This window comes from Molossus molossus, unplaced genomic scaffold (assembly GCF_014108415.1).
Source record: "Molossus molossus isolate mMolMol1 unplaced genomic scaffold, mMolMol1.p scaffold_m16_p_19, whole genome shotgun sequence".
Lineage (NCBI taxonomy): Eukaryota > Metazoa > Chordata > Mammalia > Chiroptera > Molossidae > Molossus > Molossus molossus.
In genome coordinates this window covers 11,972,195-11,999,105 of record NW_023425354.1, presented here as the reverse complement: position 1 = coordinate 11,999,105, position 26,911 = coordinate 11,972,195, and the positions used below count along the sequence as shown (strand labels likewise).

The 26,911-nt window shown below is 38.9% G+C and overlaps 1 protein-coding gene across 1 annotated transcript; it reads right to left on the bottom strand.

Moving 5' to 3' along the window:
- Nucleotides 1–5,917: 5,917 nt before the first annotated feature.
- NOL11 (nucleolar protein 11) lies at nucleotides 5,918–25,855 on the bottom strand. Its single transcript, XM_036269320.1, has 18 exons — nucleotides 25,686–25,855; nucleotides 23,841–23,954; nucleotides 23,671–23,727; nucleotides 22,418–22,566; nucleotides 21,364–21,421; nucleotides 20,918–21,062; nucleotides 18,825–19,019; nucleotides 16,481–16,557; nucleotides 14,570–14,693; nucleotides 13,980–14,068; nucleotides 13,045–13,119; nucleotides 12,249–12,433; nucleotides 11,972–12,097; nucleotides 11,594–11,824; nucleotides 10,719–10,797; nucleotides 10,141–10,233; nucleotides 6,526–6,633; nucleotides 5,918–6,370 (listed from the first exon to the last, which is right to left on the bottom strand). Exons 1-18 carry the CDS (start codon nucleotides 25,824–25,826, stop codon nucleotides 6,254–6,256), a joined length of 2,163 nt encoding a protein of 720 aa, XP_036125213.1. The 5' UTR covers nucleotides 25,827–25,855; the 3' UTR covers nucleotides 5,918–6,253.
- Between the last annotated feature and the right edge of the window lie 1,056 nt (nucleotides 25,856–26,911).

Below are 26,911 nucleotides of genomic sequence, written 5' to 3'. Positions count from 1 at the left end.
CTGCCCAACTTAGTAATGAAAACAGAGTGCAGGTGATCTGTGCAAATCCAAGAGCTTTAAGTATGTACTTGAAGTTCTCCAAGTTCATTTTAAAGTAATATAAAACTAACTATACACTAACTATACCTTATCTGATGTACAATTTAAAATATAAGACATTTAACAGTAAAATAAAATATCCAAATAAACCAAAAGAAAGAGATGTAAGCCCTGTGGTCTGATTATATCATAATAATGTACAACACACCTGGCACTGGCAACGCAAAGCACACAAATTCATCCAAAAATTAAAAGTAGCCAAGGATAACTAGAGTCACATGAAATTAAATTTTATACAAGAAACTCAATTTGTTAATTTACGAGGATCATAGGACTCCTTAATTACCTCATCAACTCTCACACAAAGTATGTTTCTTGGAAAGCATATCAGTGTTAATTGCTTTGTGGGTATGAATTAAAGAGTGAAAAGATTTTTTTTTGTACATGCCCCTAATGGGAACCAAACCCGGGACTATCTGGTTCGCAGGCCGACGCTCCAAGTGCTGAGCCAAACCGGCCAGGATGGGAAGATTTTTTTGTTTTGTTTCTTCTCATCGGAGGACATTTTTCCATTTTTTGTTCAGATAGATTGGGAGGGAGAGGAAGAGACAGAGAGAGAGAAACATCGAAGTGAAAGGGACACATCGAGTGGCTGCATCCCACATGACCCAACCAGGGCAGGGGACAAACTGCAACCGAGGGACGTGCCCTTAGCGGGAACTGAACCCGGGTCTCTCTGGACCGCAGGCCGACGCTCTAACTGCTGCACCAAACTGGCCAGGGCGGAAAGATTGTTTTTTAAAGTTTCCTTTTATCACCCAGCCAGAGTGGCTCAGTTGGTTGAGTGTTGTCCTGTGCATGCAAAGGTTACTGGTTTGATTCCTGGTCAGGGCACTTACCTAGATTGCAGTTTCAATCCCCAGGTGGGGCACATATGGAGGGCAATGGATGGATGTTTCTGTCTCTCCCCCCCCTTTCTCTAAGGATGTCCTGGGGTGAGGATTAAAATAAAATTTTATGTATATTTTCCTTTTGGCAAGAATGCAGACTTCCCTTTCCCCATCCAGGGCTGTATTTTTTACTTTTTTTGGTGTTTCAACAAGTTGTCCATGAACTCTTAATTCTTCTTTCTCTGATTCAAATCATTCTTTCATCCTTAAACGTAAGACTAATTTACTTTTATCTTTTCCAGACTTCAACTATCTCAATCTTGATTCCATGCCTTGGGCTACCACCCAACGTATTCTGGTTTTGATGAGACAATTTGCTAGGTCTTAAATAATGCTTGCTATAAATCTATATACTCATGTCATACTTAGAATCTATCATCTAATCTTTTAAGCATTATACAGATGGTATCCTCTTATTATCTCAAGATGTTTCTGTAAACTATATCCCAGGAAGGACTGCTGCGAAGCAGGTGTTTTCTTACATAAAATTAAACAATAATTAGGAGATATATTCCTAAAATTGAATACCGATATGACTAGCCACATACATAAACCGTAAAAATTTTTTTTTTTTTTATCCTCACCCGAGGACATTTTTCCATTTTTTGCACAGACAGAGTGGGAGGGAGAGAGAGGAAGAGAGAGAGAGGGAAACATCGATGTGAAAGGGACACATCGAGTTAGCCACATACATAAGTATGGCACAGGTTTAGAGGCAGCACTGTGTAGGGGTTTCTTAACCCCCTATAATGCTAACGCTAGAGCTAGAATGTCTGGGTTCAAGACCTGACACTTACCAGCTATGTGAACTTGGAAGGTCACCTTACTGCTCTGTGCCTCAATTTCCTCAACAGTAATCCTACTTAATGGGACTGTTCAGCCAAGTTAAGAATAGGGTATTAATTAATTAATATTTGTATAGAATAATGGCTGGCACACAGTATTACATAATCTAATATATAGCAGTAATATAAGTTTAATGATAAGTACACAAATGTACATGTTTTGTTAATAAAAATACAATTAAACAAAATTATATTCTAAGTCTGAAAATGAGCATAGAATATTACAGCGACTGGGATATAAAATGTATCATAAATTAAACATCTAATATACAAAAAGCACAATTCTACTTAATTACTGGTTGTGTTAATCTAGGAATAGTCTTAGCACATCACCTAAAACTTAAATGGTGACCTTAATAGACATTTATTTAAAACATTTTTAGCCCAGACGGTGTGGGTCAGTGGTTGAGCTTCAACCCATGCACTAAGAGGTCGCCGGTTTGATTCTGGGTCAGGGCACATGCCCAGGTTGGGAGCCAGATCCCCAGTGGGGGGCATGGAGGAGGCGGCCAATCGATGTTCTCTCTCATTGATGTTTCTGTCTCTTTCTCGTTCTCCCTTCCTCTCTCTCTAAATTCAATTTAAAATTAAAAAAAAAAATAAGAGTACACTGCTTTCTTAGGGGTGAAAAGGCTCTGAACAGGTAATTTAAAATGATGCCAGTCCGGCCTGTGTGGCTCAGTGGATGAGCGTTTACCCATGCACCAAGAGGTTGCCAGTTTGATTCCCCATCAGGGCACATGCCCAGGTTATGGGCCTGATCCACAGTGGGGGGCATGGAAGAGGCAGCCAATCGATGTTCTCTTTCATCAATGTTTCCATCTCTCTCTCCCTCTCTTTCTCTAAAAAACCAAGAAAGAAAAGAATTTATAAATAACTAACTAAATAAATAGAATGATGCCAGTAATTTAAAAAGATTGTCCCAGCCCTGACTGGTTTGACTCAACGGTTGGAGTGTTGGCCTGTGGACCAGAGAGTCCCGGGTTCAGTTCCTGCTAGGTGCATATACGAAAAAAAAAAAAAAAGTTGTCCCAAATTTTTAATAGTTTTTTTCCTCAAGAAATCTGTATGTAGAAAACAGAAACTTTTCACATATTTCACGGATTTGGGGTATGCTTTCAAAAGTGTCCCAAAATAATGATGATGATTAAAGGAAGTGGAGCAGTATACTCTAAAGTCACATTCAGTTTGCTACAAAGCTGAGGGAACTAGAAAAGACACAACATTTATGAATAGACTGTTACGCCTTTACAGCTCTAGTTTTCCGAGTCTGACACTGTATAAAAACATGTTGTTTTAAAAAACTTTGATTTTAGTGAGAGGGGGAGAGAGAAACATTGATTTATTGTTCCACTTATTTATGCATTCATTGGTTAATTCTTATATGTACCCTGATGGGGAATCGAACCCATAACCTTGGCATATCAGGATGACTCTAACCAGATGACATACCCAGGCAGGGAAAACATGTTTTTGTGAAAATATTAAGTGAAAAAAGTAGACCACAGATTGCATGCTCATTAAAACTATTCATTATAATATTCAAATCTGTGAAATAGCTCTATTAATTTATCTGCTCATCCATCTACAGATTAGAAAGCAGACAAAGAGAGCAACCACAACCACCAAAGACATAACTGATTCAGGCAAAAATCATCAGTGGATCTAGAACCACTGTTGGGGAAGAATATTCTGGAATAGGGTATTTATATAATCTCAAAGCTATATAGAGGTTACTTATGAAGTAAAAAGGAAAAAGGTGCCTTTAGAGTGAGGCAATCTGGTAAACCCTGCCTTAACTAAGTGATGTAATTTAACATCACCAATGATGGGACAACTCACATCAACGCCTCTTAATACTGAGCCTTCTCTAGAGCATTCTTGTCAAAACGTCTAATCTGTATCTAATCATGTGGAAACGACAAATCCAAATTAAGAATCATTCTGCAAATAAATGGCCTAGATTCTTCAGAAATGCAGTATCTAGGGAATTGTTCTAGATTATAGATTTAAAAAACATTAAAACTGCCCTGGCTGGTTTGGCTCAGCCATTAGAAAGTCAGCCTGCAAACCAAAGAGATTCCGATCAAGGGCACCTACCACAGTAGCGTTGGATCCCTGCCCGAGTCAGGGTGGAGCAGGAGGCAGCCAATCAATGTTGTCTTTCTCACATGGATTTTTCTCTCTCTCCCTCTCCCTCCCTCCCACTCTATCTGAAAATCAATGGAAAAATACCCTGTTAAGGATTTGAATGAATGAATGAACAGAACACATGAAAACTAAAGGCAATGAATGATCCTTGAATGAATTTTATAGAGGGTGGGGGGAAGTCCAGCTATAAAACACATTATTAAGACAACAGTGGAGCCCGGGCCGGTTTGGCTCAGCGGTTAGAGCGTCGGCCTGCGGTCCGGAGAGACTGGGTTCGGTTCCCGCTAGGGGCACGTACTTCGGTTGCAGTTTGTCCCCGGCCCTGGTTGGTCGTGCGGGTGGCAGCCACTCGATGTGTCCCTTTCACATCGATGTTTCTCTCTCTCTCTCTCTTCCTCTCTCTCCCTCCCACTCTATCTGTACAAAAAATGGAAAAATGTCCTCGGGTGAGGATTAAAAAAAAAAAGACAACAGTGGAGCCCTGGCCGGTTTGGGTCAGCGGTTAAAGCGTCAGCCTGCGGTCTAGAGAGACCCGGGTTCAGTTTCCGCTAAGGGTGCATACCTCAGTTGCAGTTTGTCTCTGGCCCTGGTTGGTTGTGCGGGTGGTAGCCACTCAATGTGTCCCTTTAATGTTGATGTTGATGTTTCTCTCTCTCTCTCCCTCCCACTCTATCTGAACAGAAAATGGAAAAATGTCCTCGGGTGAGGATAAAAAACAAACAAAAAACAGATCTCTAAATCATAAAGGATCTCCTACTCTAGAGTTAAAAATTAAGAACCCACAATTTTATGTCTGGATGTCTGCAAGTTACTTGTAAATGGTTCCGCAAAAATGAGAAAAAGGGAATAAACACTGTGGAGACCTGCGTTTTTCATTTCTGCTGAGAAGTTAATATACCACTTTAAATGATCTGAGTAAAAGGTTTCATTATATAAAATAAGCATGTCAGTTAATATATGCTGTTATCTTTGGTATTTCTTTTCTCTCAGGATTAGAGAGATTAAGGAAGACTGAGGAGGGCCCTGGCCAGCAGGGCTCAGTTGCTTGCGTGTTATCCCATGTACCATGAGGGCACTGGTTTGATTCCTAGTCAGGGCACATGCCCAGGCTGCAGGTTTGAGTCCCAGTAAGGGGCACACAGGAGGCAGTTGATCAATGTTTCTCTCATCGATGTTTCTATCTTAATCTCTAAAACAAAATTTTTAAATCAATAAAAACATTAAAAAACGAAAAAAAGGAATAATTGAGAACATGGTTATAATTGGTTTACATAGCGAGTGACCTAAATAAAGATTTTCTCTAATGCAAATTAAATTAAATAATCAAAATTCTGTAAATCTGGACTATGGAGTCACACATGAACTTATGCACTACAATTGGTAAAATATTTTAAAAAATATAACCCTTCAAGTTAAACAGGTTTTAAAATGATTTACTCAATAAAGACTTTCATGGCTCAGAAATGTTTCAAGTTACTTTTGAGAAACAATTCATCACCCGAAAGACTGATTTCATCACCCGAAAGACTGATTTCACTTTTAACAAAAATAAATTTGAGTTTATTTTGAAGAAACAAAAGTATCCATTTCTTCTACATAAAACCGTTCATTTGGCCTAACAACCTTTTAAACTATTTTTAGAAGTTTTTTTTTACTATTGAGTAATGTTTTTATAATCTAAATGATCAACTAATCATAGAGGTAACCTGAGATATAATGTGAGAGAAAGAGGAAGTGTTCAACGCCTGGGTAGGTAAAAAAGGTGAGTACAAGTAGGTAAAAAAAGAGGAAAAAATAGCAGAAGACAAGCACACGCCTGTATAAGCACCGCTCCCGCCCTCCACGTGGAACTGACGGCTGCTGCCAGGACACACATGAGCTGGGAAAGCGTCTAACTCTGACAAAACTACATTCTTCCTAGAATCACTGTTCCAATGGTGGTTTTTTATTAAAAGAACTATAAAAAACACATGGTAAGAAATTAGACTTTTATAAGTATCACAAATAAGTTTACTTAAAATTAGTTCAGTTACATTATTTTTTAAAAGTTTCAGAACCTCTCCCCACCAATGTTCATAAACTAGAATAGGTTTGCATGAAACCTGCAGTCCAACCTAGGAGCATCAATAAATGATGGTCTATGTCCTCTCTGACACATTTCTCTTGTCACTGAAAGACTGTCACAAATACATCTCTTGCCTGGATGAGTAGGAAGAATTCACTTTTAAAAGAACTTCATAAAACATCTATGAAAGAGAACTGGTAGTATCAGAGGATTTCCAGCACTTCAATTGAATATAATTCTCTATTATTCTTTTCTTGATTTAATTTCTGTAGCTCACGAAAACTTACTTCAATCTTGTTGAGCTCGGAACAAATGCATATCTAAAGAAAAAAGTTTCAGAATAACTTTTACTGTAACTTCTACATATGAACAAGCTCTCAATGATTACTTATAACTATTCCAAGAAAAAAATTTAAGAATAAATTATAATTTGGGTGATACTTGGGTACAAAATAGATATCAAATAATTACACACCTGAGATTTCACAAACTTGTAAAGACTTAACAGTAGTCTTTTTGCTTCTGGTATCATTACCACAACAGTAAAATTAGCATCTAGAAGCAGACATATCCAATCCATTATCTGAAAATAAACAGAAAAGTGAAAATTTTAAATTAAAATTCAGGTTAATTCATTTCACAAATCCATGATTATATCAAAGTTATAAAACATAACTCTTCCATACAAATATCTGAAAACTTTTATTCAGAAACAAAAGAATTTCTAAACAGTATAAAAAGGCTATTTTCTGCTTTTATACTTGTTATTTTACAAGCATAATTGGATCTTTGTTATAGTATTCATCAGTAAAAAGAAAGCCAGAGTGATATTTAATCCAAGGGAAAGTTATTTTTATGATAATCACTGGCAGTTATCTCCTATTGTAAAATATGCACTATGCCCCAAGAATAGGGTGTTGAATATTATAGGTGATCTACCATGAACTAAAATAAAGTTATTACTATACAATTACTATACAAAGTATTCTATGTAGTTCTACATCCAAATGGTGTAGTTATCACGCAAATATCATTGTCACGAAAAAGCATTAAGGAAACTGATACCTATATTTTGGGGGGAGAAGGAAAAGCTGATTCCTTTGAAACTCCTTACACCAAAATAAATTTTATACGTATTAAAGGGTTAAACACAGAAAAAGAAACGAGGAATGCACTAGGAAAAAATAGCGTGGCTATTTTAATACTCTAGAATGGGAAGGGCATTAAGCATGACATAGCTATAAAGAAAAATTTTAATAATTTTGATAGCATAAATATTAAAAACTTGGATATGGCAAAAATAAAACTAAAGAGAATAAAAAGATAAGCCATAGAAAAAATATTCATAATGTGCATGATAAAAAGTGCTAATCTGATTAAATACAAAGAATTCTTATTTATTTATTTTTTATCCTCACCTGAGGACATTTTTCCATTTTTGTTCAGATATAGTGGGAGGGAGAGAGGGGAAGAGAATGAAAGAGAGAAACATCGATGTGAAAGGGACACATCGAGTGGCTGCCACCTGCACAACCCAACCAGGGATGGGGACAAACTGCAACCGAGGCACACGCCCTTAGCAGGAACCCAACCCGGGTCTCTCTGAACGGCAGGCCAATGCTCTAACCGCTGAGCCAAACTGATCAGGGCCAAATAATTCTTATTTTAAGAGAGAGAGTTAGAGAGAGAAATATTGATATGAGAGAGAAATATTGATCAGCTGCCTCCTGCAAGCCCCCAACTGGAGATAAAGCCCATAACCTAGCAATGTGCCCTCCCTGACTGAGAATTAAATCGGGGACCTCTCAGTCCATGAGACAATGCTCAATCCACTGAGCCGCACCAGCTGGTCCAAATAATTCTTTTTTTTTTTTTAATCCTTACCCGAGGACATTTTTCCATTCTCTATTCAGATAGAGTGGGAGGGAGAGAGAGGAAGAGAGAGAGAAACACCGATGTGAAAGGGACACATCGAGTGGCTGCCACCCACACGACCAATCAGGGCCCGGGATAAACTGCAACCAAGGCACGTGCCCTTAGCGGGAACTGAACCCGGGTCTCTTGGGACCGCAGGCCAATGCTCTAACCACTGAGCAACAACCGGCCAGGGCTGTATTTTTTTTGTTCGTCTATTTTATTCATTAGATTCTACATCTACATATAAGTGAAATCATATGGCCTGGCCAATGTGACTCAGTGGTTGAGCATCGACCCATGCACCAAGAGGTCACTGGTTCGATTCCTGGTCAGGGCACATGCCCAGGTTGTGGGCCAAATCCCCACTGGGGGGACGTGCAAGGAGGTGGCCAATAGATGTTCTCTCTCATTGATGTGTCTGTCTCTCTTTCTTCCACTTTCTTCCTCTGTCTCTAAAACTAATAAAGAAAAAATATAAAAATAAAAAATAAGTGAAATCATATGGCATTTGTCTTTCTCTGACTCAAGAATTCTTAAAGAAAATTTTTTTATTGCTGAAACTAGACATAAAACTACAAATAATACTTTATAAGCCAAAATGAAATGCAATAGGAAAAGACAACAAAAAACCCAAAGAGGCAGTTCACAAAAAGGAATATAAATAGGCAAGAAAAAATAGTCCATCCCTCTCATTATCAAAAAAAGTACAAATAAAATAAAGTACAATTTGTTACCTATTTGATTGGCGAAGAGTAAGGCCTCAGACCTTTGTGGCTGTAGTACCTATCATCACAACCCTTCAGACAGGTATTGTACCATTTTCAAAACAAAAAACTGTGTGCAGCCTTTATTCAGTAATTTCACTTATGAAAATTTATCTAATTGGTGTTTTCTCATAACCATACAAGAATATCTAGATAGCCCTGGCCAGTTTGGCTCAGCGGTTAGAGCGTTGGCCTGCAGTCCAGAGAGACCCGGGTTCGGTTACCGCTAAGGGCACGTGCCTCGGTTGCAGTTTGTCCCCCTGGTTGGTCGTGTGGGTGGCAGCCACTCGATGTGTCCCTTTCACATCGATGTTTCTCTCTCTCTCTATTCCTATCTCTCCCTCCCACTCTACCTGAACAAAAAAATGGAAAAATGTCCTCGGGTAAGGATGAAAAAAAAAAAAAATCTAGATAAAGATGATCACTGAAGATTTGTTTATAATATCAAAAACTGTAAACAACTTAACTGCTGATATATAATGGACTGACAAATTAACATTTTCCATAAAACAGAACAGTATATGGTCATCGAAAAGAATGAGGCAACGAGGCAGACATATGTATAAGGGTCAAGAAAATGTCTAAATCATAGTCTTGAGGGAAAAAACCAAATCGCAGAATAGCATGCATACTATGACCTAATTTATGTTAGACAAGTTAGTGTATAGGAAGAAATTTTTAGACATAAAAGAAACTTAATATTGGTTACCTCTAAGAAGAATTAGGGGAGTACAGACACATTAGACTGGCCCCCTCTTGTATGCCCCCCACTGGGGATTGGGCCCACAATCTAGGCATGGGCCCTGACCGGGAATTGAACCAGCAACCTCTTGGTGCATGGGCCGATGCTCAACCACTGAGCCACACTGGCCAGGCTACCATGAGATTCTTTGAAAATATTTTTCATTACAGTACTCTTCATCCTCTCTCTTTTTTTTTTTAGAGATTAAAAAAGTTTTTTATTGACTTGAGAGAAAGCAGAAAGGAGGGAGGGGAAAAAGGGAGGGAGGGAAAGAGGGAAGGAGAGAGGGAGGGAGGGAGGGAAGGAGAGAGGGAGAGAAAGGGATGACCCTCTAAACAACTGAGCTACCCAGCTAGGACTTTGTTCTCCTATTCTTGAGATTATTGGGAGGGCAAGGAAATTCCTGAAAAGGGTCACAATAAAGCAACAGGAACTTAAGATAAATTTAAGTTCTTTAGTGTCAAATTATAACTTTAAAATCTATCTACCAAATTGAAAGAGCCTACCAACCTCACATTCCAGTGGCTTGTATATAGGGTGAGGAAGGAAGTTCATATGGACTAGGAGATGAGAAATCAGTTACTGAATTTCAGGTTCTGACACTATATATAAACTTTTAAAACAGATTTCCCCCCAGCACCAAATAAAAATAAAAATATTATCTCACCTGGTTCAGGGTTGGAGGGTGTATTCCAGGAAGAGTCATAGTAGCATTTTCACTACACTTCAAATAAAGGAAATACAAATATTGAAGAAAAAGCTGGGTGGGAGGGGAAAAAAGGACAATTTATCAGTTTGAAAGAAACATATTCTCTCTATATAAAGCTAACAGAGACTGGAAAGAATTTTAAAAGGCTACTGAACCTAAGGACACAAAAATGAATAAAATTGCAGTCCCTGCCATCAATGAGGAGTTCCCTGTTTGGGAGGGATGGGTAAGGGCATATTGTTTATAAATCATAAGTAGAGAAGAGAGAATCCTTCTCTGGACAATTCTTTTTAGTTTCTACTAATTTAAAACGTAGATGGATTAACTGGCCTGCAGGCTTCGCACCAGGACTGTGGAAGAGCCTGCCACCCAGAACTCTCTAGTTTCCTAGACACAGTTTTTTCAGTGAGGGCTATGGAACCTCTTATTCACATGAAGGAAGCTGATGACATCTGAATGCCCTAAAAGCTGGTTAGAGTGAAACAGCAAATTTAAATCAGAAATAAAATTCTACAGGATTTGTAAGAACCACTTACAGTGATATGTTGTGCTGGGATGTCTTTCAAGTGAGGCAGAAGAAATGTTTCACTATATGCTGAATGAAGAATTGCATTTCTACTTAGGAATAAAGGAAAATCTTATGCCAATAAATAAAGGTTTTTTTTTTCGTTATTGATTTTAGTGAGAGGAAGGAAGAGGGAGCCAGAGAGAGAATCACCGATGAGAGAGAACATCGATTGGTCGCCTCCTGAATGCCCCTCACTGGGGATTTGGCCCACAACCTTGGCATGTGCCCTGACTGGGAATCGAACGGGCGATCTCCTGGTGCATGGATCGACGTTCAACCACTGTGCCACACCAGCCAGGCAATAAAGGCTTTTCTACTAAAATTATGAATAATTCTCTTTCCCAATCATTTAAAAAAATTTATAGGAAAGTTTTACTTTTCTAGAAGAGTTTTATCACTGAACATGCTCCTAACCACTAGAGACTGGTATTTATTCAGAATACCAATTTTAGAATTTATAGAAGTTCTACCTCAGTATAGCTACTCACATTATGAAAACAGGTTTAAGTAAGTTGTTTCAGTGTAGCAATTAATGTAATCCATTTTCAACAGAAACTAAAAAAAGTGGAAAAACACCCACCCTGGTCAGGTCAGTTGGTTAGAGCATCATCCCAATATGCTAAGTTGTGGGTTCGATCCCAGTCAGGGCATATACAATAATCAAACAATAAATGCGTAAATAAGTAAAACAACAAATCAATGTTTCTATCTTTCTCTCCCTAAAATCAATAAAAAAAAAATTAAAGAAACACCACCTTAAATGATCAAATTACCTCCTCAGTTACTATTTGGTATTTGATTCTACCCCCAGAAACAACCAAGGGAAACTGTTTCAAAGGATACAGGAGAGCTGCTCTTTTTGGTATTACAGGGCACGAAGAGGTCTCTTCTACAGTATTCTGAGGTTTTCCATTTAACTCCTTATCACAGGTATCACAATTATCTTCTTCAGGATTAAAGCCATTTTGAAGAATTTCATTTTGCTCTTCCATTTTCTCATCTTGTATAGCATCAGTGTAGTCAGAAACTGACTCCATATTGACATCTGTTTCTTGAAGACTATCATCACCAATGCTATTATGTTAATTGAAAGCAAGAAAATCTTATCACTCTCTGAACTTACTGGAAAATTTTTCATTTTCTGAGCAAAGTTGTAGAAATAAAATAACATAATAGATTTAAAATGCAATGAAGGATTAGGCCTATGGGCTTCTAACTTACTTCAAGAACATTTTTAAGCAAGCACATGTGACTGCTTCAGGAATGTCAGGGAACTGCTGTAGGCACAGCTGTAACATCTGTACATCTGACTTTTCTAAAGCAACTTCCATTAAACGAGGGCATAGGCTAGGAAAAGAAAACATGTATGATCTTTATATATTAAGAAAAGTCTCAATTGCAAATAATGTATAAGCTTCTTCAGAGTATGAAAATCAAAACTGTACAAACCAAGGTAAAAAAGTGTTGTGCACATCAAGTATGGTGTACAAACATTTACCTGTGAGAAAGCACCTGCATTTGGATAAGCTGCATCAGAGAGTTCCGGGGATAAAACGATGGTTCTGTTTGACATCTTCCCAGAAGTCCTACTACGACGTCTCCAATAACAGTATGAAAGTCAGGTGTCTGTTTACTAGCCAAAAATTTTCGTAGTTCTATTTCAATGTGTTTTTCTGAATCATTCTGAAAGGGCGGAAGAATTCAGTCTGGTACGTTAATAAATGTCACTCTGAACTAGCTCAACATCTTGTTAAGTCACAGTATTCAAGGGTTTAGAAATAAAAATCTTTTAAGAAGCTAAATTACAAACATATTCAGTGCAAAGTTGACTGAGATGTTGATGAGGGCACCACCATCACACACAATGCTTAGTGAGTCAAATAGGCCAAAGTATTAGATCACTATGTCAACCTTAAGATACTATACAAAGGTTAGCTATAGCTATAAAAATTATCATAAAAATAAGACAGAATGAGCCCTGGCTGGTTTGGCTCAGCGGTTGGAACATTGGCCTGCAGACCAGAGGCCTGGGTTCGGTTCCTGCTAAGGGCACGTACCTCGGTTGCAGTTTGTCCCTGGCCCCAGATGGGGTTGTGTGGGTGGCGACCATTCGATGTGTATCTCACATCGATGTTTCTCTCTTTCCCTCCCTCTTTCCATTCCGCTCTATCTCAAGAGAAATGCAAAAAAATGACCTCGGGTGAGGATTAAAAAAAAAACAGAATGAAAAGTAATTAGGATTTCTTTTATCCACTTAAGATGATTTTTCTTATTTCTAGTATTTTTAAATTTACCTTTATGGTTGATAAAAGCTGTTTGGATGCTGGAATCTCTGGCTGTACACTTGCTTCAATTTTCCTTCTCCTTAACTGTAATTAAATAAACAGATTAGGATCTTAAAACAATACACAAGCTCCGATATACATTTTGAAGAATATAAAACGTTCCAAAGCAACTAGTAAAATTATATTCTAATCACAAAGGCTTTTTTATTTTTATTTATTTATTTATTTGTTTGTTTATTTGTTTTATCCTCACCTGAGGACATTTTTCCATTTTTTGATCAGCTAGAGCGGGAAGGAGAGAGAAGAGAGAGAGAGAGAGAGAGAGAAACATCGACGTGAAAGGGACACATAGAATGGCTGCCACCCGCACGACCCAACCAGGGCTGGGGACAAACTGCAACTGAGGTACATGCTCCCAGTGGGAACCGAACCCGGGTCTCTCCGGACTGCAAGCCGATGCTCCTACTGCTGAACCAAATCGGCCAGGGCCACAAAGGGTTTTCTAAATAGTTTAATTTCATCACACATCCATAAATATTAACTACAAGATTATGCATGTCATTTTTTAATAAATGCTGTTGGGTTACCAAGTTCAAGGTGTAAACTGTCCTGTCATTAATCTGTAAGAGCTGTACAGATATGAATCACTAAAATAATTCAGGCTTGCTCAGCTGGTATTCCTCAGTGGTTGAGCATCGACCCATGGACTGGGAGGTCGTGGGTTCATTTCCCAGTCAGGGCATGTTCCCAGGTTTCGGGCTCAATCCCCAGTGGGGGGTGTGCAGGAAGCAGCTGATATATGTGTCTCTATCATCAAAGTTTCTATTTCTCTCTTCCTCTCCCTTTCCACAAAAAAATATATAAAAACATAAAAAATAATAATTCAGGCATTTTCTGTTTCATGGTATTTGCACTAACATTTGTATTTCGACTACCAGACTTACAATTCTTTTTGACAACTCTGAGCTCTGGGATTCAAGTCCACATCCCTGGGAGGTTTCCCAATTTACAAAATGAGGCATGGCGTGAGTGCCTAAGAAAATACAAAATACACAATTTCTAGAATTCTTTGATTGGGTATTTACCCAACCAAACAACCAAAGAACAGAAAAAACCACTCATGCACAATCCAAGAGAGGCTTGTCCATTTAATTCTACTGATAACCCCAGACCAGTAAGTCATAGTAATAGTAAAAGGCTATGTGTCCAGCAACATTAAGTCAACAGATCAGATCATTGGTAAACAAGTGAGGATAGAGGCATTAACGATTTTGTCTGGGGGACTCTCCCATAGCCCCAAAAGTCACAAGAACACTGGTGTTCAAAACCATGGTGTAGTTCCTAAGCCTTCAGCAATACCTGCAATGTGGACTGTTCCCAAGGTAGATACCTGGGTCAAGGAAATTCCAATAATCAGTGCCAAATTTCAACATTAAGAACAGGCTCTGTATATTTATGGTTGTAGAAATCTACATATCAATCTGGAAGTTAACACAATGGCTTATATTAATAAAACAAACTAGTAAGTTCCTACCTGGATCTTGACTGTGCTTGAGTTTTCCAAGAGCACCTGCTAATGATGACACTTCACACTTGTATGGAATCACAGTTAGAAATTTTCCATGTAGCATAAATAAATGTTCTCCATAATACCAAAGCTACAAAAAAGTTATAAAAATGTAATCATTTTTTCCTCTTCTATGATCTGATCCAGTAGTCATATAACTTATATAACAATAACTTACGGTGCGAGCAATCTTAATAAAAAAGGACATGTAAAGTTAAGCAACTTTCCATAATAATCTCATGTACAACTTATTGACTGGGTAGATTTACATAACTCTTATTTTTGCCTATGTCTGAATGAAGCATAAAATTTAAAAGATACTCTCAACTCATAAAAATCTGATCAATATAGGGTGTCCCCCAAAGTGTATACACACTTAACAGCTGATAGCTCAATTGATGTTTCTTTCTTTTTAGATATAACCCACTGGAATTTATAATTATTCAAAATGTGTATACATTCCTTTGAGACACCCTGTACATACATTATGTGTTTAGAATTAATATTGTCACTATTACACATCTATTAATATGATAATTACCAAGGCTATTGTAACATGGACATGTTATAATGATGTACTAAGTTAAAAAAGGCAGAGTTTAACAGAATCTAATGATTCCAAGTATAAAATTGTAAAAATGAAACAAAAGGCTCAAGGGAACATGAAAATCAAAACTAAGTTTATTAAAGTAGTGAAATTGTGCCCTGGCCAGTTTGCTAAGTGGTTAGAACATTGGCCTACGGGCCAGAGACCCAGGTTCAGTTCCTACGAAGGGCACGTACATCTGTTGAAGTTTGTCCCCCGCCACGGCTGGGGTTGTGTGGGTGGCAACCACTTGATGTGTCTCTCTCACATCGATGTTTCTCTCTCTCTCTCCCTTTCTCCCTCCCGCTCTATCTGAAGATAAATGCAAAAAATAAAAGAAGTGAAATTGTGAGTGGTTAATTTTGTTAAAATTATTTAAGTAAATTAGAATTAAATTGTATGCTGATAAATGTAGTCTCCTTTTCCACAATTATAATTAGCAATAAATCCTATTATCTTTTTAAAAAATATATGTTTTAATTGATTTTTGAGAGAGAGAGGAAAGGAGAGAGAGACAGAAACATTGACGTGAGAGAGAAACATGGATTGACTGCCTCCCACACACCCCCTACTGAAGATCAAGCCCGAAACCCGGGCATGTGCCCTGACTGGTAATCGAACTGGGACCTCTCAGTCCATGGAATGACACTCAATCCACTGAGCCTCACAGGCAAATCCTATTATCTTTATTTACATATAAATATTCATTTACTAAGCGAGCAATACTCATTGAGCACCTTTGCTAGACAGTGAAGACGTAAGGGAGAACAAACAAAAACCCCTGCCTCAAGCTTACAGTGGTTAGAGCATCATCGGTCCACAGACCAAAGGGTCTCAGGTTTGATCCCTGGTCTGTGTGGGAGGCAATCAATCCATGTGTCTCTCACATGGATGTTTGTTTCTCTTTCTCTCATTCTTTCTCTCTCTGTCTTTCCCGCCCTCCCTACCACCCTTAACAAAATAAATAGATAAATAAATAAATAAATCAGTTATAATTTAGTCTTACATAAAGAAACTATTAAAACAACCAAATTTGCCCTGGCTGGTTTGGCTCAGTGGTTGCACCATCGGCCTACAGATCAGAGAGTCACAGATTCAGTTCCCACTAGGGGCACGTACCAAAAACAAACAAAAAACAAAAACAACAACCACCAAATTAAATATAATCTTTTGAGTAAAAAAGTATTTATTTTAATCAAAAACTGTCAAAATATTTAGATCAATGAGGTCTTTTCCTTTATTAGACACAAAAATAACTAAATTTGAAATAATCCCCAAGTGCAAAAACTTACTTGACCACTGGTACCTTGTGGTAATTCTTTTGAAATTTGCAGTGTTTGAAATTTTGTATTCCATATGGAGAGGCATTCTGTAAGAGATGATAGAAATTCCAAGTAAGTCCCAAGAATAAATAAATATATGATACTTTGTCAGGGGACGAGGAGAGAGTCATAGTTAAACACACAAGTCTTGCTTTATTAAGTATAAAAATGAGTAATGCGCTCTGGCCAGAGTTACTCAGTGGTTAGAGCGTCAGCCCTCAGACAAAGGGTTGTGGGTTCAATTCCCAGTCCTAGTCAGGGCGTGTGTAGGAGGCAGCCAATTGATGTGTCTCTCTCACACTGATGTCTCTTTCTCCCCCTCCCTTTCTTAAAAACAAAAGAATCAATGGAAAAAAATATCCTCTAGTGAGGACTAACAACAACAAAAAGAGTAATAACTACAGTGATAGCCACAAAATTCAAAGGAATTAGATCTCATGAAAAGAAGAAATGGACATGTGTTGGCATAGGGCATATGCAAGACATCTGTGTTGCCCTGGCCAGTTTGGCTCAGCGGTTAGAGTGTTGGTCCATGGACCAATGAGCCGTGGGTGCGATTCAGGTCACGGGTACGTACCTCAGTTGTGGTTCGTCCCTGGCCCTGGTGGGGTCTTGGGGGAGGCAGCCAGCTGATGTGGCTCTATCACATCGATGTTTTGCTCTGTCTCTCTCTCTCCCTCTCTATCTGATAATAAGTAGAAAAATATCCTCACGTGAGGAATAAAATAAATAAATAAGATATCTGTGCAGCCCTGGCTGGTTTGGCTCAGTGGCTAGAGCGTCGGCCTGCGGTTCAGAGACCTGGGTTCAGTTCCCGCTAAGGGCACGTACCTCGGTTGCAGTTTATCCCCGGCCCTGGTTGGTTGTGCGTGTGGCGGCCACTCGATGTGTCCCTTCACGTCGATGTTTCTCTCTCTCTCTCTCTTCCTCTCTCTCCCTCCCGCTCTATCTGAACAAAAAATGGAAAAATGTCCTTCGGGTGAGGATTTAAAAAAAAAAAAAAAAAAGATATCTGTGCACTTTCCCCTCAATTTTGCTATAAACCTTCAACTGCTAAAAAAAATAGTGTTAATAATAATATGCTGATATGAGAAGGTCTCCATGATATCTCAGGTAAGGTTAAACTCTAACAGTGGTTACTGGGTTTTTTGCTGGTAGAGCAAAAACCAGAAAGAGGAAGGATGGGGGTTGAGAGAAGCAGAGCATAGTCATATGGTTAAGAGCCAGGACTAAGAAGGGTGAGGTATGTGGCATAATAAATCAACCTGCTTGGGCTGAATCCTAGTTCACTACTTAGTTACCTAACACCTTAGCTTCCTGATTTGTGACATAGGGATGATACCCGTACTTTCTCTCTCTTTTTTATTCCTCATCCGAGGATATTTTTTTATTTATCATTAGATAGAGTGGGAGGGAGGGAGAGAGAGAGTCAGAGAGAAACATCAACTGGTTGCCTCCCATATGACCTGACCAGGGCCAGGGACGAACTGCAACCAAAGTAGGTGCTCTTGATCAGAATCGAACCCGTGACTCATTGGTCCGTGAGCTGATACTCTAACCACTAAGCCAAAGAGGCCAGGGCTATGCTTTTTCTCCTAAGTTTATTGGAGGATAACATGTTACAAATAATAAGATAATTTCAGTAAAATGCCTGGCACATAGCTATGCTATCACCAGTAGCTCTGATAAGTAGGAGAAACGTAAGAACAAAGTACACAATTAGGATGGGCATATCGAGCTTGGAGTCAATAGAGAGCCTGGCCTGAAGGAAGCAGAGGGTTCTTGCTCTGAAGTGAGGAGAAGAGATTAGAAAAGGTGGATGGGGTCTAGATAGAGAGGAGACCTGAATGCTAAACAACAGACCCTGAGTTCAGAAAGCAGGCGGAGAGCCTCCAGTCTTGCACTGGCTGGGAACAACTTCTTCTTTCATGACAGAATACAAACCTGTGTGTGTGGAGGGGTCAGGGGCTGAGGCGATAATGGGAATCCTGCTCTGAAGTGACAGAGATGAAAAAGCATACTAGTAGTCCCCAAATTTCAAGTTGTCCAAGAGAAGTAGATTTCCATTCTGTGTAAATGTTGCCAGGCTATGAATTTAATGCTCGAGAGAAAGCCTTACCCATGTTTCAAATGCCTATGTGCTGGCACTGACACCTGCAGTCTTAATTTCTTTAAAACATTATCAATGATACAAGGAAATGTTTTAGAAAGATTAATAAATGCAAGATGAAATCAAAGACCTATAAAGAATGAATCAGGGTAGTAATAAATAAATGGGGGAAAAAGAGACATCTTATTAATGGATTTCAGTTACCCTTAGAAGCTGGCAGTGGTGGTCCCAGGACTGCTATGTGATCTTGATCCAGGACCGTGAGCGCAGGGCTATTTCGAGCATTTCCAGACACTACAGTCTTGAGCAACAGTGATCTAACTACCGTTTGATTTTGATGTTTTTCGGTGTCACTTGAATGTATTGGTATCAAGGTCTCATATATACACCCATCAGAACCTGTTGAATCCAAGTATTTGTTGTTCAATATTAAAGAAATAAAGAACAGTTCTGTATCTGTTACAGTTAAATGTACATACTAGCTTATTTATAAGATTTTACTAATTTGATACAAGATCCAACTGGAAAAATAAACAACTCTAACAATCAAATCACTATGCTTTCACTTAAAGAATACACTACAAATTTAAAATTGAGGGAGGAGTATCACTAATAAAAATCTAAGTAAGAAATGTCGTAATAGCCAAGAAATAAAAACAGTAAATACCTGTAAATAAAATATGAGTGGGGACTGTCAGGGATACAGAAATCTATTCATTAAAAGCAGCGGTTCTCAACCTGTGGGTCGCAACCCTTCTGGGAGTTGAACAACCCTTTCACAGGGGTCGCCTAAGACATAACAGTAGCAAAATTACAGTTATGAAGTAGCAATGAAAATAATTTTATGGTTGGGGGTCACCACAACATGAGGGACTGTATTAAAGGGTCACAGCATTAGGAAGGTTGAGAACCACTGATTAAAGGGATAGGTCTCTCATTAGATATTAATTAGCATTCTGGTCTATACATCAAATTTCTTGTTATCCCACCACCCTGAAAACCATATGAAATTGCTGGGTTTTGTAGGTCAACTGGAATTTGGCCATTCCATGTCGTTCTAGGTAAGTTACAGGAAGATCTCATGACCCTTTGGTTCAGAATCCCTACCTCAATGTTCAATAAACTAAACTATAACTTGCGAATTTCTATTTAACAATACATATGTCCTATACATTACAGTTTAAGAAAACCAGTCCCTGTCAAGCAAAGGCATTAAGTAGATTACAAAGACCTCCTAGATATGACGAACAATGGAAGTATCTTTTTTTCTTTTTTTTAAATCCTCACCCAAGGATATTTTTCCATTGATTTTTAGATAGAATGGAAGGGTGGGAGAGCGAGAGAGAAACATCAGTGTGAGAGAGAAACATTGACTGGTTGCCTCCTACATGACCCCAATCATGGCCAGGGATCAAACTTGCAACCCAGGTACTTGCCCTTAACCCATGACCCTTAGTTGGGCCAATGCTCTAACCACTGAGCAAAACCGGCCAGGGCAAGGAAGCATTTTTCTTACTAGCCTTTGCAAATTGAAAAACTTCACAAAGATTTTTAATTGTAATAATATGTATATGTTTCCTAATTTTTGCTCATTTTTTCCCTCCCTTTACATTCTCAAAATAACTTTAAAAGAAGCCAAAAAGGGCAGGGAGGACAGGACAGCACAAAGGCATTTTTCCCCTCTAGGCATAAGACTGGGGTTATACTTTAGACCAGAATATAGAGGTAAACTCCAAGGCATTAAAAAAAATCTGTAGCCCTGGCCGGTTTGGCTCAGTGGTTGGAGCATCAGCCTGCGGACCAGAGAGTACCGGGTTCGGTTCCCACTAGGGGCGCGTACCAAAAAAAAAAAAATCTGTAAAACACTGCTTGGCTTAGGCCAAGAGTGCTTTGTTAGTCTCCTTTTACCCACCTTTCTCCGTCAGTTTTCAAAGAAGGGCACACTAAATCTTAAGATTGGAAAAAAGGAATGGAGGGGCCATTTAATAACAACCTTAGATATTTTATGGTTCACTAATTATATCAAAGAACCCGGTCTTATCGTAAAAAAGATTAAAGGTGATTTTTCCTGTCTGGTGAGCATTATCTTATTAATTACTGCTTATGATACATTTTAAGACATAAAAATTATCTGAAGAGAACCAGTGACTTAAGTACGAAAGACATGACAAAGTGCAAAAAGTGAAGGCATATGCTTATAGGGAGCATGTCATGGGAAGTGCTACAACAGAAAACTGCAAGAACTATCCTGTAATATTCCTCTATTTACAACTGCACATTTAAACAAAAATACTTACTTAATGACATCAATGAGATGAATTTCCGATCCAGAGATGCAGTAAAACTCTGTATAACAGATTTTTCTTCTTGTCCAAGTAAGAGTGTGTATTTGCTTAAGACATGTGAGTTAAACATTTGTACATAAGCAAAGTAAGTTCCATGCTGCAAAAAAGGTTATTTTATTTAAAAAAATATTCTCATTTCAACCAACTATATTTAATTGTTAAAACCAGTTTTTGCCTTTTTCTAATTACTTCAATGGGTGCTTAAAAACTTTTGGTCCAATTAAATTTACAGTGTTATAAAATATTTCAGTTAGGCATAGAAATATAGCTAGTAGGCTCTTTAGTATTTAAAAATATAAAAAATCTTCTGAGAGAAATACTAAAGTCCAATTTTAGTTTTAAAAATAATGTGCTTAAATGTCAGATACCATGGCCCAAGAATCAGAGAGATCACTTACTTTTTCAGTAATAAAGATTAAAACAGGATGCCTGAATACCATGAAAAACTTTGTCCACCTAAAAAATAAAAATAAAACGTCTAAAATTCCAAATCACCAGTTGAGAGAAACATATCATCACTTTATTTAAAAAAATTTTTTTTCCTTTATTGATTTTAGTGAGAAAAAGGGAGAGGGAGAGAGAGAGAGAAACATCGATGAGAGAGAACATCAATTGGCTGCCTCCTACATGCCCCCCACTGGGGATTGGGCCCACATCCTGGGCATGAGCCATGACTGGGAACCAAACCAGGGACCTCCTGGTGCATGGGTTGATGCTCAACCAGTGAGCTATACCAGCCGGGCCCAATATGCTTTTTTTTTTTTAAATAATTTTTTAGCCCTGGCTGGTTTGGCTCAGCGGTTGCAGCACCGGCCTGTGGACCAGAGAGTCCCGGGTTCAGTTCCTGCTAGGGGCACATACCAAAAAAAAAATAATAATAATAATTTAAAAAATATATTTTACTGATTATTTTTAGAGAAAGAGAGAGATAGAAACATCGATCTGAGAAACATCTATTGGCTGCCTCCTGCATGCTCCCTACTGGGGACTGAGCCCACAATCTGGGCATGTGCTCTGACTGGAAATCAAACCAGGACCTCTCAGTCCATGGGAGGACGCTCAATCCACTGATCTACACTGGCTGGGCTATTTTAACAAAGCAATCAGTGTTATAAAAAAACACACAAAGTGCCCTGGCCGGTTTGGCTCAGCGGTTGGAGCGTCGGCCCGCAGACCAGAGAGGCTCTTGGGTTCGGTTCCTGCTAAGGGCACGTACCTCGGTTGCAGTTTGTCCCTGGCCCTGGTTGGGGTCGTGTGGGTGGCAACCACTAGCTGTGTCTATCACACGTTGATGTTTCTCTTTCTCTCTCTCCCTCCCTCCTCTCTCTCTCAAGATAAATGCAAAATAATGTCCTCAGATGAGGATAAAAAACAAAGACAAATACAAACAAAAAAACATGCAAAGTGCATTTTCATTTCGGTAAAAATTTACTTATAAGTATTAAAACTTACTTAATCACTTCTTCATCAGAGATGACAGTTTCAATTTTCTGCTGGGGCTCTGCAAGCAAGGCCTCTAAACCACGAACGGCACCTTTTCTGAATAACACCAAGGGTTCTGTCCCTTGTATTGAATGTATCCTATATACCTCAGCTGACAACTACGAGAACATAAGAAGGCTTTAGTTTTTATTTTAAACCAACTGCCACCTAATAGAGTAAAAACATTTAGAGAAGACTTATTTTTAAGAACTGACATGTTTTCATTTTGATTCAATTCTGTTTTATAACTCTGTATGGCTGCAAAGTCAAATCTACAACATAAAATACATACAGATGTCTAATTTTTGCTCCTATTCTGTCTACCTTGTCCCCTGTTCTCTCCCTCCTTTAAGTAATCATTTTTATTCCTTTTCGGTTTATCCTTCAATTGTGAATACTGAAGTTTATGCTACAACCAAAAGTGGAGGTGGGGAGGTACAAATAAAGTCACTAATACAATGATAATTGATTCTGGTGCTAAAGACTGCTGCCATAAATACAACTAGAGCCTGCAAGCCCAAGAAAAGAAGTTAACCCTACTGTATAAAATTCAGGCCCATGTTACTGCAAGGTACATGAAAAGACTGGAGCCAGGAAATAGAACAGTTAGCAGGCTAAAAGTTTCAAGGGTCCAGGCAACAACAGCCATTATATCTAAATCAGCTCTATTATGAGTCACTAAAATGTGCCAATTATATTTAGAATTAGACATTTAGAAATAGGAGCAATGTTCTATATTAACCTAACTTGAGATCCTCATTTTATAAGTAAGAATAAGTTAATTAACATACTTTAGGTCATCAATAGTAAAAAAGGCAGCCAAAGTTCTTTTTTAACGTATTATATGGCACTCTTGAAAGGTAAAATGCGCGAGATTTGCAGGTTTTTATTTTTTTCACCTATTTTAAGAAAGGCACAGTGAAGTTGTTCTCACAAGGGACACACCACAATCATCTAAAGTCATAGAAAAAAATACAAATTTATCATTCAGGAATTATTTAAATCCTTAATCTCATGGGAAATAAAGTTTGTATTTTCTAACATTAATTCATGAACAGAGACATGCTATCAAGGTATACTGTAAAGATAACTAGAACAAAAAACTAATTATAAATTTTATGCTCACTTTCACAGATGCACTAAGATAAACACCCTACTACAATGCAAATTATTCTATCGCACCAACAAGCTAATAAATATGTTGGAAAAATTTAAAAACTTACTGTAGCTTTAAATACTTTATCCAGGTTTACATCTTCATTAGTCCATAATCTCAAAACCTTAAAACAAAAAAAGGCAAAAAAGAATTCCAATTTTCATTTACATATAATAAACGCTAAGTGAAAAAGTCAACACTTTATTTGTTTACATACATAAAAGTTTTAAATCTCACCTTGTTGTCATGTACAACAATATACTCTCCAGTTTGAAAGTTGCACACAGCTGGACATGTTATAATTTGACCTTGTTTCACTGACCAGCTCCCCAAAGGTTTCTGATCAGAAACCTAGTAAAATTAACATACAATATTCAAAGTTAATTTCTGACTATAAAAACAATCAAATTTACAGTTAAAATGATAGTATTCAACACATTTCCTAAGTTAAAAAATAAGTAGTCACAAAAAGACAAATACTGTATGATTCTATCTAAGACAATGAGCAGAATGGTGGCTGCCAGGGGCTGCGGGAATTGCTAGTCATTGTTATTATGTTTGAAGTTTCAGATTTGCAAGAGGAAAAGAATTCTGGACATGGATGATAGTGATGGCTGCCCATCAAAGTGAATATACCTAATATCCTGAACGGTTTACTTAAAAAAAAAAAAAAAAAAAAAAAAAGATGGCTTAAGACAGTAAATTCTGTTGTTTAAGTGAAAATATAAACAATTGATTCCAGCCCTGTCAGTGTGGCTCAGTGGATTGAGTGCCTTTCCATGGATTGAGTGGCCCCAGTTCAATTCCTGGTCAGGGTCCAAGCCCGGTTGCTGGCTCGATCCCTAGTAGGAGTGTGCAGGAGGCAGCCCACTGATGTTTCTCTCTCACATGGATATTTTATTTTTATTTTTTTAAATCCTCACCCCAGGACATTTTACCATTTTTTGTTCAGATAGAGTGGGAGGGAGAGAGAGGAAGAGAGAAACATATATGTGAAAGGTACACACCGAGTGGCTGCTACCCGCAGTACCCAACCAGGGCCAGGACAAACTGCAACCGAGATATGCGCCCTTCCTTAGTGGGAACGAACCCGGGTCTCTCTGGACCGCAGGCCAATGCTCCAAACGCTGAGCCAGGGCTCACATGAATGTTTTTATCTCTCCCTCCCTCCCTTCCTTTTTTTTTTTTTTTTTTAAATTGATTCTATTGTGCCTTTGAACAGGGGCATGGGAAATTAAGTAGGAATAGCTGGGGTCATGCCAATCCCAATCAGCCACGTATTCCTATGCAAGAATTGCAAAATTTAAAGTCCACATGACAGCTCAAGTTAAAAACGAGTGTCATCAGAATGGCCAAAACAAGCAAACAGTACAAGGAACATTTGCAACATATTCCCTGTAGATTACTAGCTTCTTAGACATAGAAAACTATATTCAGTAGCCCAGAAAAAATATTTCTACGCGACCACAAAGAGTAAAGCAGCTGAAAAGGTGTGCGTTCAGGCTTTTGGATGAAAAGGGGGGCGGGGCGTATAGATTTTCCGACTCAATTTCAGGACCTACAGTGTGTAGTTAGTTGACACCAGACTACTCGTCATCTAGATTCCCATCAAGCTACTAAGAAAGCAAAAAACAAAACAAAAATCCACAAAACTTTTCCCAGAGGAAAGAAGTGTATGGACACAGAAATAAACCACTTCCCACTATGTCAGTCATCCTCTCCCGCCCAACCAATCTCCGTTCAAACCCTTCAGTGGAAAGACAGGGTGACAGACCCCAGGAGGGGATCTTAGCAAGGGCATCTCCGGAGACTCGAAGCAAAAACACAGGTTTCTTTTCCTTTCCGAGTCCAGTCCACGTGCACATGGACGCTATGCAGCCTGCAACGCGGAAATATGCCTCTCTCCAGGAAAACAACCAAGTCAACTTCCAGACTTCATTCAGCGTCCCGGGAAGCCAAGCTGGCTTTCCGCTAAGCCCGCTCGACGATCTTTTTCTGAAGCTGTGAGAAACCCAACACTCCGGCTCCGTTCTGAGCAATAGGCGAGACGGCAGCGGGGAGCTCTGATCCTGTCGCCCTCACCTTATAGAGGATGACGGTCCTGCCGCTGTCTGTTACTAAAAACTGGTCTGTTTTGTCGCTCTGCTCCACGCCTAGAAGTCCGTCAGGCCCAGCACACAAGGGTACCGCAGACAACGTGAGTTCCTCCTCCAGGGCTGCCATCTTGGGCAAACCTGTGGACGCCGCGCATCCCTCCCGGCAGGCTTCGCGCTTTCTCTCGCGAGAACTTGGAGTCCAACTTGACGGGAACACACTAAAAGAGAAACAGGCTTGCGCAGTTTGAGACCTCTGGCAAGTAGAGCAGGCGTGCTGGACGCTGCGGCGGGTGGGCGGGGCCTAGAGTTTGCGCAAAACTCCACCTCCCAGGTCACGCCCAGCGAGTCCCGGATGTAATCCTGCTGTGAAGGGGCGGGGAAACCCTTACCTGTTCAGTAGGGAGTGGGCGGTGCTTTAGTCAGATCCAGAGTTGGGAAGCTGAAGCATGGGCGTGGCAAGTGGCCGAATATATATTCGATTTTTTTTTTTCACTTTAAGCGAACTCTGTAGGAATTCCTACCACTACCTAATGGAATAGTGTGCCAAATAAAAAATATTTATCTCTTCAGATAAATTCTTAATAACATGCTGTACTCAAATGAAATGTCTAATCCCCTTCCCAGAACTCGTCTCTGCTGGAGGCTTCCCAGGTTGTCTCTTCTCTGAGCACCAGGGGGAGGAAATTTCTCTAGCTCAGGGATTTTCAGCCTTCATCTCCTGGCACACACAAAGTGTTTACCAAAATTCTGGGGCACACCAAAAATAGATTTTTTGCCAATCTGACCAAAAAAAAAATATTTGATAAAATTTTGATTCATTCACACTGGGCAGCTGTTGGCTGTTTTTTTTGTTTTTTGTTTTTGGACAGTCTAAGGGAAAAGAAGTCAGGGCTCCTGACTAAACAGTCAGGTATTGCATGTTTTAAAACTTTAGTTGAAAATCGCTGCTCTAATTGTCATTTCTGGGAGAGAGTTCTAAGAAAAGTATATCTTAATCAATAATGTAAAAAAAATCTAAATGAAAAGATAAATCCTACATCTTCTTAAGGAGAAACCATTGAAATCGGCAATTACTAAACAAACACGCACCATGTGTTACATTTCAGGGCAAAATGCCTGTGTTTCAGTTGAGATTAAGTAGTCACATGGATCCCCACCTGTGTGCAATTCTCTCAAGGTCACAACGTTACACACTGGAGAATATATTCAGCT